Source organism: Carcharodon carcharias, chromosome 1 (genome assembly GCF_017639515.1).
Source record: "Carcharodon carcharias isolate sCarCar2 chromosome 1, sCarCar2.pri, whole genome shotgun sequence".
In the NCBI taxonomy this organism is placed as follows: domain Eukaryota; kingdom Metazoa; phylum Chordata; class Chondrichthyes; order Lamniformes; family Lamnidae; genus Carcharodon; species Carcharodon carcharias.
Window position 1 is genome coordinate 154,578,778 of NC_054467.1, and position 13,352 is coordinate 154,592,129.

General features: G+C 41.9%; 1 protein-coding gene across 1 annotated transcript in view; it reads right to left on the minus strand.

The window, feature by feature from the left end:
- Window positions 1–13,352, minus strand: part of LOC121284562 (cyclic nucleotide-binding domain-containing protein 2-like) — a 94,705-nt gene that overhangs the window by 33,510 nt on the left and 47,843 nt on the right. The window contains exons 5-8 of the mRNA XM_041200041.1: window positions 12,914–13,002; window positions 10,938–11,100; window positions 8,948–9,031; window positions 7,729–7,793 (exon numbers count right to left, since the gene is read on the minus strand). Coding sequence (XP_041055975.1) covers window positions 7,729–7,793; window positions 8,948–9,031; window positions 10,938–11,100; window positions 12,914–13,002 — 401 coding nt within the window. The remainder of the gene's footprint in view (window positions 1–7,728; window positions 7,794–8,947; window positions 9,032–10,937; window positions 11,101–12,913; window positions 13,003–13,352) is intronic.

Consider the following 13,352-nt stretch of genomic DNA (forward strand, 5'->3'; position numbering starts at 1 on the left):
GTGTGTGAGATGGGTGTCCAAGAGATAAGCATCACCATTACTGAGATTAACTGTGTAACATTGGACAACACCTGTAAGTGAAGCATGTACTTGAATAGATGAGGCTGAGGACATATTTTTCAACATAAATGCATCACATGTCATGCTATTGTTGTGAAGAATGGGTTACCTTTGAAGAAGTAAGATGATATAATAAAGAGGGCAAAGATAAAAGCAAAAAACTGCGGATGCTGGAAATCTAAAACAAAAACAAAAATAAAAATACCTGGAAAAACTCAGCAGGTCTGACAGCATCTGCGGAGAGGAACACAGAAAATGTTTTGAGTCCGTATGACTCTTCAATAGAACTAAGGAAAAATAGAAGAGAGGTGAAATATAAGTTGGTTTAAGGGGGACAAGTAGAGCTGGATAGAGGGCCAGTGATAGGTGGAGTTTGCCACAAGATGTCATAGACAAAAGGACAAAGAGGTGTTGACGGTGGTGATAGTAGCTAAGAAGTGTGCTAATAGGTGACATTAAGGGTAGAAAGCAGACCAGCAAGGTACAGATAGCTCAAATGGGGGTTGGGTGGGGGGAAGGGATTGAAATAGGCTAAAAGGTAGCGATAAAATAATTGTTGGAAATACATTTAAAAATAATGGAAATAGGTGGGAAAAGAAAAATCTATATAAATTATTGGAAAAAAGTGGAATCAGAAAGGGGGTGGGGATGGAGGAGAGAGTTCATGATCAAAAATTGTTGAACTCAATATTCAGTAGGCTGTAAAGTGCCTAGTCGGAACTTGAGGTGCTGTTCTTCAAGTTGGCGTTGAGTTTCACTGGAACATTGCAGCAGGCCAAGGATGGACATGTGGGCATAAGAGCAGGGTGGAGTGTTGAAATGGCAAGCGACAGGGAGGTCTAGGTCACGCTTGCAGACAGACCGAAGGTGTTCCGCAAAGCGTTCACCCAGTCTGCGTTTGGTCTCTCCAATGTAGAGGAAACCCCACTGGGAGCAGCGAATGCAGTAGACTAAATTGAGGGAAGTGCAAGTGAAATGCTGCTTCACTTGAAAGGAGTGTTTGCGCCCTTGGACAGTGAGGAGATGATTTATTAATTTTGCTTCCAATTTCCACCCCTCCATCATTTTCACATGGTCCATCTCTGACACTTCCCTTCGCTTCCTTGACCTCTCTGTCTCAATTTCTGGTGATAGACTGTCCACCAATATTCATTACAAGCCTACCGACTCCCACAGCTACAGCTCCTCACACCCCGCTTCCTGTAAGGACTCCATCCCATTGTCTCAGTTCCTTCACCTCCGTCACATCTGTTCTGATGATGCCACTTCCAAAAACAGTTCCTCTGACATGTCTTCCTTCTTCCTTAACCGAGGTTTTCCCACCCATGGTGGTTGACAGGGCCCTCAACAGTGCCTGGCCCATGTCCCGCGCATCCGCCCTCACACCTTCCTCTCCCTCCTAGAACCATAATAGGGTCCCCCTTGTCCTCACTTATCACCCCACCAGCCTCCGCATTCAAAGGACTATCCTCTGCCATTTCTGCCAACTCCAGCATGATGCCACCACCAAACACATCTTCCCTTCACCCCCCCAGTAGCATTCCAGGACACCCTGGTCCACTTCTCCATCACCCTCTACACCTCAACTCCCTCCCACGGCACCTTCCCATGCAACCGCAGAAGGTGCAACACCTGCCCTTTTACTTCCCTTCTCCTCACCGTCCAAGGGCCCAAACACTCCTTTCAAGTGAAGCAGCATTTCACTTGCACTTCCCTCAATTTAGTCTACTGCATTCGCTGCTCCCAATGCGGGTTCCTCTACATTGAAGAGACGAAACGCAAACTGGGTGACTGCTTTGCAGAACACCTTCGGTCTGTCCGCAAGCATGACCTAGACCTCCTTGTCACTTGCCATTTCAACACTCCACCCTGTTCTCATGCCCACATGTCCGTCCTTGGCCTGCTGCAATGTTCCAGTGATGCTCAACGCAAACTGGAGGAACAGCACCTCATCTTCCAATTAGCCTTCCAGGCTGAATATTGAGTTCAACAATTTTAGATCATGAACTCTCCCCTCCATCCCCACCCCCTTTCTGATTCCCCTTTTTTTCAATAATTTATATAGATTTTTCTTTTCCCACCTATTTCCACTATTTTTAAATGTATTTCCATCCATTGTTTTATCTCTAGCTTTTAGTCTATTTCGATCCCTTCCCCCCACCCCACCCCCACTAGGGCTATCTGTACCTTGCTCGTCCTGCTTTCTACCCTTAATGTCACCTATTAGCACATTTCTTAGCTAATATCACCACCTTCAACACCTCTTTGTCCTTTTGCCTATGACATCTTTTGGCAAACTCCACCTATCACTGACCTTCTATCCAGCTCTACTTGTCCCACCCATCCCCCTTAAACCAGCTTATATTTCACCTCTTTTCTATTTTTCCTTAGTTCTATTGAAGAGTCATACGGGCTCGAAATGTTAACTCTGTTCCTCTCTGCAGACGCTGTCAGAGCTGCTTTTTCCAGGTATTTTTATTTTTGTTTTTGTTTGTAATAAGGAGGGCAATAGCTTTCCAAAGCTGACACAATGTCACCATACTTACTTGACCCACAGCCTCATTTGATCCCACTCCAAATAATTCAGATTAAAAGTTCATATTAATGTTGTCTCCCCCTTGGAAATCAACAGATCATGCAAAGGGACAGCCAAATAGATTCCCATGCTCACCTTCCATTTCTGACCTTGGAGATTTCTTGCAGCCAGAAATTGCTTTAAGTTGCATGTCACCTTAAGAGCGACTAATCCTCAGATATCCCATCTGCACCAGCCATAGTACTCCCTCTACTCATGAGAGAAAACAAGTTGACCTCACTCAGTTGCGTAAGTCCTGCTGGCCTTTGTAATGTCACAAAAACCCACAGGAATGATACCTTCCAGGAACCTCTCCACCTAAGATCATTGAATTGGTCTTTAAATCTCCCGTGAAAAGGTCAGAACACTGATAGAAACATTACAATAATATCTCCACATAAGATCATTGAATTGGTCTTTAAATCTCCCATGAAAAGGTCAGAACACTGATAGAAACGTTACAATAATATCTCCACATAAGATCATTGAATTGGTCTTTAAATCTCCCATGAAAAGGTCAGAACACTGATAGAAACATTACAATAATATCTCCACATAAGATCATTGAATTGGTCTTTAAATCTCCCGTGAAAAGGTCAGAACACTGGTAGAAACGTTACAATAATATCTCCACCTAAGATCATTGAATTGTTCTTTACATCTCCTGTGAAAAGATCAGAACACTGATAGAAACATGACAATAATATCAATATAAAGTATTTTAACAAAATCACTCAACAAAAACAAATGTTTTAAAATATTGGCATTACATTGTACTTGAGTGTCATCTAGTGGTGATAAATAAATTGTCTCTATTGGCTTGTGAATACTATGGCTGAAATTCCATGGCTGTTCCAGCAGACACCCATAAGAACTCCAAGAAAGGTTTTAAATAAAGCTGCAACTTGGATATGCCAGGCCCCAACCTGCATTCTCAACAGGGCCACTGGGGTGTCAGAGTTGGTCTTGGAGGGAGGAAGGATCCCCACTGCTAGGAGTCCCAGCAGCCTTAGCCTCACACAAAGACAGGCATCTTCAGAGGACAGCAGGCCAAAAATGGGGATGTTTACAGACTCAGGAGATGGGTAGCCCAAATACAGATGCAGAAATTTCTTTTCAAACTGCTTTATCAGTTCCCAGTACAGAAAGGGTCAACAGGTATGAGTTCCTCTTTCCTCCTGGATAGACACCATCCTCACCACAACCCCACAAAAACCCCCATCCTTGGTCATCACACACCCCACAGGTGCTTGACTTTTAGGGTTCATGGTTAGCTGAGACACATCTCTTGTCATGCACACACCCGCCATAGGTGCCTAAATTATGGCACCTCTCACTGACCCCTCAAATTTTGCCAAGATCAGTGTTGGAATTCCAGGAATGGTCTCCAAGAATTCCCACAGCTCTAGGCAGAGTGTATAGGGAGAAACCGTTTTCATTTGTGGAAGATTCAAAAGTCTTTAGATAAGCTCGTGAAGAGAAAAAAAGATTCAGGGCTATGGGGAAAGAACAGGGGAGAGGGAGCAGTTGAATTGTTCTTGCAGAGTCCTAGCATAGAGACGGTGGGCTGAATGGCCCCCGTCAGTACTGTAAGCATTCTAATATTCTTTCACTCATTGTTTCTGCTTTTCTTGGAGTAAGAAAGTAGCCAGGAGCCATTCTTCTGGGTCTATCTTAATATTAGTAGTGATGTGGCTATGAGATGATTAGCTAGGAACTCAAAGTAAGTGCTCCATTATTCATTCATTAAAACATCCAGCAATTTCTAATGTCAGACTGATATGCCTTGAGTTCCAATTCTTTGCAAACTGCTGGAAATTTATGTCACTCTGCTGTTAACCTTGAAGTCAATAAATTTATCTTTTCACCATAAGCCTCCCGATTGAAGTTAATCCCAGTATTATGAAATTGCTAGATTCACGATGGTAGTGGTGGCAGCCTTCTTTCTCATGAGATGAAAGTTGGCGCCGTGGTAGTCAACTCTGTGTTAAGCATCCCCTGGTGTGGCTCAGGAGCCCCGCTCTGGCATGGCAATCCCTGCCACATTTGCTGCAGAGGAAAACATCCTAGACATGACATTGCCTTTCTGATGCTAATGATCAAAGCAAATTCTTTACAAGGGTGAAAGAGTCTGCCCATTCACCGCTGAAGGTGTTCCTCAATATGGAATGTAAGTGCAGCATCATCAGCATATAGCAACCTTCTGATGAGGACTTGGCGCTCCTTTGCCTTGGATCTCAGGTGGGCAAGGCTGAGCAGCTTTCTATCAAGTCCAGTATTTAAGTAGACACCCTCTGTAAATGACATGAAGACATATGACAGCAGCAAAGAGAAGAGCCAAAGAGTGTCGATGCCAGAACACAACCCTGTTTGACTCCACTGCGGGAGTGCCATTATAGCTGACTTCACTATCATGTTGTCATGGAAATAGATCACTTTGTGCAGCTTCAGCAGGCAGACAAGTTTCTCCCACAGGTTAAATAGACAGCCTCTGCTCACAAGATCATATGCCTTGGTGAGATCGATGAAGGGAGTATGTAGTGTTCTCCTTTGTTCACGGCATTTCTCTTGCAGTTGCTGGATAAGAAGATCAGGTCAATTGCAGATCTTCCAGTTCTGAAACCATGCAGGGATTCGGGGTTCAGCCAGGATCTGCAGCCTGGCAAGGGCAACACGGGCAAATACTTTTCCCATGATACTCAGCAGGGAGATGCCTTGATAGTTGATGCAGTCGCTGTGGTCACCCTTGTTCTTGTACAGGATCACAAGCTTTGCATCATGAAAATCCTTTTACAATGTTAATACATTTAATTCCTGCTGCAGACATTTAGTAAAAGTTGAAGGACCCTGTTAAAGATATGATTTATGATCCTGACATGAGCTTCAACCTTGGGGACCCCGAAGACTGCAATGAAGCGGTGGAGTGTCCTTTCGGTTAGTGAATTGTCCCTGGAAGCTTTTTAAACATTTCATCTGTCTTAGCAGCACTTTTGCATCAGTTTCTTGCCATCAATCATCAGCAATAATTTTCAGAACAGAAAGCTGTTCTGACATTTACAAATGCAAATTAAATAGATTTCTTTCACAAAATAACATTTTGAGGTACAGTAATGAATAATTTGAGACATGATATAGCAATGTAGCAGGAGGAAAAAGATGAGCTTGGACCTCTGTTTCCCCAAGCTCTTCACCATTGGGTTTTCCACATGTCACTGTCTTTTGTAGATCAGTTGCTAGAGATCAATAGGTTTGATTCGTACAACAGCTCATTGTGTTACATAACTGCTAGGATGGTGTCAGGTGAAGTAAATAGATCTTTTCTCATCTTTTCACATCTAGCAATTCCTATGCCCCAATGAAAGTAGTGCAATAGTGTAACCACTGGTGCAATAGTGTAATAGTGTTCTATTGTTCCTGATCCTGATGGGCTTTGTTGGTTTGATACTTCATGAATCAAGAATGTAATGACATTGCAGACCTGTTCACTCAGTAACTTTTCAAGAACCAATACAATTCCCAAATCCAACTGAGTTACATTGTCCTCTTCTGCTTTTTATTTTTCCTTTCTGTCTTTTTTTCTCTCTTAATTCACTCTCTTACTTCCCCTCTCTTTATTTCTCTTTTAGTCTATAATTTGATGACATCCTATTTCCTTCTCCATCTTGCGCAATATTTAGGTCAGTGGGCATGAGCGGGAGTCGGCAGCGTGCCCACCGACAATTAACAGGCCTATTAAGGCCATCAGATATGACACTGAATTAAATTTTTCACTGCCCGTTCTTACCGTTGGCAGGGAGGCGAAAAGGCCAAGCAGTCTTTGGATTTTTTGCAAAACTTCATCAACGGGGGTGGGGGGGAATGAGGTTTTGATCCATCGTTAAAAAACCATTTTCTAACATGTCCCTGCTCATGCGACAGTCACATGAGGGAACATGTTTTTAATATTTTAAATTCTTTCTTTTTTATTTTTCAAAATCTTCATTTCCCTGAGGCAGCTCTGTGCCTCAGGGAGCTTTTCCTGCGTGCACCTGCGCCAAGTTCCCCGCTCACCTTCCTCCCTAACATCCACACAGGCAGCGCTAAGCGCTGCAGCGCACGTTTCACACGGGCTGATTGCGTGAAATCGCGATCGACGCCCGACCGCAGGTGGCGGACGGCTTCCCAGTCACTCCCACTTGCACCTGCTGAGCCCTCCTGTCGAGGGCAAAATCCTGGCCTCCATTTCTTTCTCTATCCTGTCTTTCATTGTGTTAGAAGGAAATTAAAAATGCTAAAAGAGAATACAGTAAGAATTTACTGAAAAACCCCTAAAATCTCCAGGCAGCATGGCTGCTAAACATATTAAGAGTTGAAGATTACCAGATGAACATTGCACAGACTTTTGTCTCCAGTCTGACTTTCAAGGATCACATAAATTAGGTTAAGTGTACTCCTCTCTCAGATGGGGAAGGGGCATATGGTTTTAACTTAGATATGGGAAGATGAACAATGGACAAAGAGGGGGCTTTGATGAAACACAAACAGTCTTGAGTTGTAAGAACCAAGGTCTTTGCATACGTGTTGGAATTCTGATTGGATAATATAATTATGTATACATCCTTTAGAATAATTGGTTAGCAAAATCACATGTTTATGTACTCAATAGGATAAAATTAGTATGGAACTGGTGTGTCGGTTACCGATTGGACGTATTCAAATGTACTCAAATGTGTTATGTTAAGAAGAGGTACAATAGCAGTGAAATGGAATCAGTCATGGAGCTGGGTCTTCATTCTTAGGAATGATTGCAGCTCCCTTGCATATTCTTGAATAAAACCGGTTAAAAGGAAGCCTGAGTTTCTGTGGTCATTGCAGCATCGGAGAGTGTAACATCTCCTCTTCAATTGGTTAAGGAGATGAGTCATTGGGAACAATGTCCATGAGGTCCCAATTGTAATGTTGGATCACTGCACCATTTCCTATTGACATTCCAGCAGTTTATGGCACAAGTATAGTAGAATGAGCATATAAGTCTAATAACTATCATTCACCTCAAGATTTGTCATTTCTGACCCAATTGCATAACATTTTATTGAATTAAAATTTTACAGTACCTCAGTAAATCAGTGACTGCACTATAGCGCTGCTGGAGAAATCTGGCCAATATAGATTCAAAATCCTGAGAATTGAGAATAAAGAATAATGAAAAAGGGGTATTTCGTAAATGTTAATATGGTTTAACTTCTATTCGTACTATTAATCTCATAGTAGTCTTATGGACTAGCTGTGGTCCTTTAGGATTCTTAATGCAGTCTGTTTGGTTGTTGTATACTTTTCTTTGATTGTTCACTTTTGGCTGTTATTTTCAATTCTACATCATGGTGTCTTAATGTACTTTGATAATAGATTCAAATATGCTGCATTTAGAGAATCTCACAAATCTAAAGTGGAAATTGTACAAATATAGCAAGCAATTAGTATCAATGACCAATCAAGCAAATCCAAGCATCACTTTCATCAGATTGGAAACTAGAACTGCTGCACCTTCTTTGGAATTTGAAATCCAGAGTAAGCAAGTATAAGAAGATGGCCCCCACGTTACAGGATGGTTTTGTGGCAGTGATTATATGCTGCCAAACTAGATTATCACTTTTCTAAAGATTTGGCCAATCTGGAGTACAAGTTATTGGAATCATATACTAAGGAAGGATTTCCATGGACCTTCTCCTGTGCTGCCACTTCAATTTTATCAAAAGTGTGTCCCAAATCCCATTTCAGTCTGTATACGGCATTTCCATTGTATTTCCACCAACATTATGGCCATGGAGCAGGTAAAGCTCAGAGAATTGTTATCCTTTATGTACCTACATAAATAGAATGGGAAAATATTTTCTTGTAATCCTGCACCTCTGACATTAGCTATTTATTGTTCTTCATGGCATTCTTACTGAAGGATTAATATTTGCAAGATCATTGGTGCATGTTTAGTTGAGAAATAATTTGTAGTTGGCATTAAAAAATTCCAGTCATTATACCTTATAAAAATAGACGCTGTGGATAACACACAGGTTTCTTTAAAGACTGATGTGTGTGTTATTTTTAGTCAATAATTATTTATGTTTGTTGTTAGAGGTCTCTAGGAAACCAGAATATATCTCCTGTCTAATGAGCTACAAGAACATCAGATATCTTTATGGTTAGCTTCAGGTATGGAGCATACTTTTAGTTGCAAATGCTTCAATAGCTCAATAAGATTCGATACTGACAGTGATATAATGTTTTTACATCGTTGCCAGGCCTTGGTAACTATAGCTCACCAATTCTAGCACACACCTCCTTGTTTATCAGCAAGAGTTCTGCATTAGTCTCACATAAAATAGTAGCAGGCCGTTTTGTGTTGGTTAAAAGTGCAGCATCCTGAAAAATAAAAAATTTACAAAAGGTCTAAACCTTCAGCTATGACATTGATAAGTTTTAAACTGTTCTTGTTTTTAACAAAAAACACAACAGGTTGAGTATCCTTTATCTGCAAATCCAGAAACTGAACATATCCAAAAACCTCACTTTTTTTGGAACTCATCAACCTTTAGTGGGGGAAGCCTGTGACCCAAGCTGACACAACCCTCGCAAATCACACCCAACATTTCTTTTCAGTTGTACATCTTAATTTTCTAGCCACTTTATTTACTTTAGACAATAGCTAGCCTAGGTTTAAGCCATTGTAATGTAAATAGGCCTTGGCCTACATATAGTGTCCGAAAACCAAAATTTTCTGAAATCCAAAATGCAATCAGCCCCGAGGGTTTTGGATAAAGGGTACTCGACCTGCAGTTGATTTTTCCATGGTAGTGCACGTAGTGATTCAAGACAAAGCGAGGAATTTCATTCTTCCCCAGAGACGGGCGGGGGGGCAGGGGGTGCTGTTTAATTTGGCAGGAACATGCAGGGTGGACACCCCATCACCTTCTCAACTCACCCTGATTAAGACCATGGCAGGAAGGTTCAAGGATTGCCTTTCCACTTAAGGGCCACTTAAGGGCCTCATCCCACCACTACTGCTTTTTGACCTGGTAAATCCTGGCAGGTGTCCTGTGTGTCCAGAATGTGTGCCCCTTTTACTTGGTCAGCCCATGCCCAACTGAGATACCTGCCAGAGGTATGGGCGGCCCACATATAAAGACCCCTGCCTGCCCTAAATACATTCCCCCTCCCCCATCTTGCCGGGGTAGACAGGGAGGCCCTGATGAACCTGGCCCATTAACCTTACTCCTGGGGCTCCAACAATAATCCTCTGCTCACGCCTACTGCAGTGCCAACAGTGGCCACCACTCCCAGTGGTACTGCAAGTACTGGAGAGTACTGCCAGTGCTGCCTCAGATTGGCCAACAGCTCCCGGGGTGGGAAAATCCTCCTGTGCAAGGATTCCAACTCTGACCAGGAAAGTGCCTTAGTGGCACTAAATCAGGTCAGGGGTGCGGAATAGCTGTGGCAGCATTGCTACTGGCTCTCCAGCCGATGAATGGGCCCACTGCCACAAGCATTAACTTCCACCCAAAGTGAAAACTTCATCTCGAGTGGGATTAGAGGTCAGAGAATAATTAGACCAGACAATGCAAAAATAACACAGGGCCCATTTTAAATTCATGTATTTTGCCCTTTTTAATGTTCCTTTTATAAATTCCTATTCCACATTTATAATGGAAACTATCCACTTCAAGTTTTCCCATTGTAATTACATAACTCATTATAAATTTTACATTAATGAAGCTTATGGTTTTGCAAAATTATTCGAAGCAAAGCCCCTGAGTGTTAGAAGTTAAAGAACAATATTCTAGCAGTACAACTAACAAACACGTTTTGCTGCATTTTGGCAAGATATTTATGTTGCACATGCTTAGTTAGCAAATCCAAGTTTAGAGCAAAAATACCAAGCCTAAGCACTGAGGTCTTCAACTAAGACCTTTAATTAAACATTGAAATACACAAAATAAATGTAAGTTAATGTCATCAATTTATTTTAAATAAGTACTTCCTTGACTTTTACAATTTGTTTAGCCTTTATTTTGGATTAATTCCAATTACTGAAGAACAGTTGTGTGAAAATGCCTTCAGAAAACCTTCACACTGACTTGGTAGAGCTTAGTGACCAGATTGTGCAATTGAGTAGTATGTTTACACAGGCAAAATCAATTATAAGTGTGAACTTTTAAATTCATAGTGGGAAAGAATTGGCACAGAAATTGTGACAAAAACATGGCAACAGTAGTGCAGACATACCATTTTTCATAAGACACAGGTAGGTGTTCAGCGCAAAGAATCTTACCCCAAACAAATCGCCCTCCTGAATTTCATTCAGAACTTCAGTGAGGTGATTTTCATTTTCTGAACAGTAATCACTCGATGTAGCGACTAGTTTACCAGTGAGTACAAAATAACATGCTTCAGGTTGGTGGCCTTTACGCACTACCATTGTTTTGGCTTCATATCTAAAGAGAATAGAAAGCATTCATTAAATACTTCAATTACATGTTTGAGTCTCAGCCCCTTTGCCTCTCCAAGGATAGGTTGGGAACAATAAAGAAAAACATAGCATTTTACTGTGTCCATAGACGCTAAAATAAACCTGGAGAAGAATTTTTGGGTTGGCGAGCGGGGGCTTGCCGAAGCATAAATTGACGCACGGTGACATCGGGCAGGAGTCCCAATGTCACCGCATGTTATTTAGATTTTCAGTGCGGCGGGCGCACAGACGAGTCAGCTGCATGCCCACCAAACTGTCAAAAGCCATTAAGAAAGTAATTAAAGTGGTTAAGAATGCTGCCCGTCCAACCTTAAGGTTGGTGGGCAGGCAAAGAGCCCAGGCGGCCTTCGCGTTTTTCATGAAACCTCATCCATGGGCAGGATGAGGTTCCATGAAGGGTTTAGTAATTAAATTTTAAAATTTCAAACATTTGATAAACATGTCCCAGCTCATGTGATGCTGTCATATGAGGGGACACGTCTAAATAATTTTTCTCTGTCCTTAATAAAAACTTTCATTCCGAAATTAATCTCCCTGAAGCAGCCCCAACTCAGGGAATCCACCCCCCACCCCCCTCCACACCCGCACAGGGAGCGCTCAGCGCTTCCGGGTGTGCGTCATGCTGGGCGGGCCTTAATTGGCTTGCCTATGTAAAATGGTGGCGCTGCTCCGATCAGGTGCGCCATTCAGGTTCGCACCCGCCCCGCCCAGCCCCGCATAACCCGCCAAAGGGGGAAAATTCCGCCCCTGCAATTTGACCAGTCTCATGATTTAGCCGACATCAAATAACCCAACCCACCTAAACCCTCAGCAGGGCATAATTCATTCTAAAACTCCATCGGATAAAGGAAACTCTAAAAGTCAGTTGGAGGGAGATAGTGGCTAAAGTACATACAGGCCATGATGTAGTACAGAAGCATGGTTCTGACATTGATGGTTTGCCAAATGCATAGACTTTTCCAGCCATAACCCCTTTACTACCACCTGCAATAAATCAAGATATTCTTATGAAGGAAAGCCATAAAATAGATGGAGGAAGAGGGTCCAAGACCTTGTGTGTTTACGCCAGTATTATTACTCAACCTTTCATAATAATAATATGACTGTATATAATATGTGGCAAAGATGTTACAGTTATGTATAGTGGAACATTAAGGTCAACTTATGACTACAATCTGGGAGCAGTGACTGGATTATAGATTTGAAATCCCTCCACAGCTATCAGTCATCTTCTGGTGCCTCACTCAAATGGTCAATATTTAGAAGAACTGTGGGTGTGAATATTGGCAATCTATTCATCATTTTTTAGGGGATTAGGCAACAGCTAAGACTATCAACCAAGTTTCAAATTGGGCTTATTGGATGGCCATCAGGAGTGGGAGCCTGGCCACCTCACCCTCCCAAGCCAGTTTACTGAAACCCTAAATGATGTTAGCTAATTTAGCCCAAACATAGCTGGAACTCTCCTAGTCACTATGGCTGAGCTGGTGGATAAAATCCCTCAGCCATCAGAGGGACAATTGACAATTCTGAGATAAATGTTGCAGATTTTTTGACAAATAATTTGCAGGCAATTAGTGTGAAATTCTCCACTCCTTAAGCTTGTTGAAAGCCTCTCATAGAATGCCAACTGGTCACATGTCATTCTTGGCTGTTATACCCATTTTTAAACTTCGCTCTCACAAAAAAATTGATTTCAAAGGAGTAAATACATCATTAAAATTGATAAATACATTATTAAATATGCTCTGTTGTGTCTCTACAAACTTGCCACTTACTGTTGATAGACTGCAGCTTGGCAAACCTCCAATTGCACAATGTGGGGCATGATTTGAAATGCTTGATTCTTACGTAGAAGCGATTGTATCTTCAATCCAAATGATGTAAAAAATAAGTCATATTTTGATTACATTGTGCAATGTTATCCTTACATTGTGCCGTCTCATTAACACTATGATATATGCAGTTGATACTATTTATGACAATTCTCTTTTCCTTCCCCTTTCAATTTCTTATCGCTTTCTCTAGTGAAGGTGGTTGAAGGGGGATCTTCAGCCAGAATTGTTTTTTCAGTAAAACCCTCTGAGTTAGAAAGTAGGGTCTTTGTGAATATACTTCCGATTTTACTGCAGAATGGCAAAGGTATGGGGTGACCAATCCGCTGGCAGCCCAAGTAGTGACCCAAAAACTTCATAACCTAATTATGTGGCATTAGGG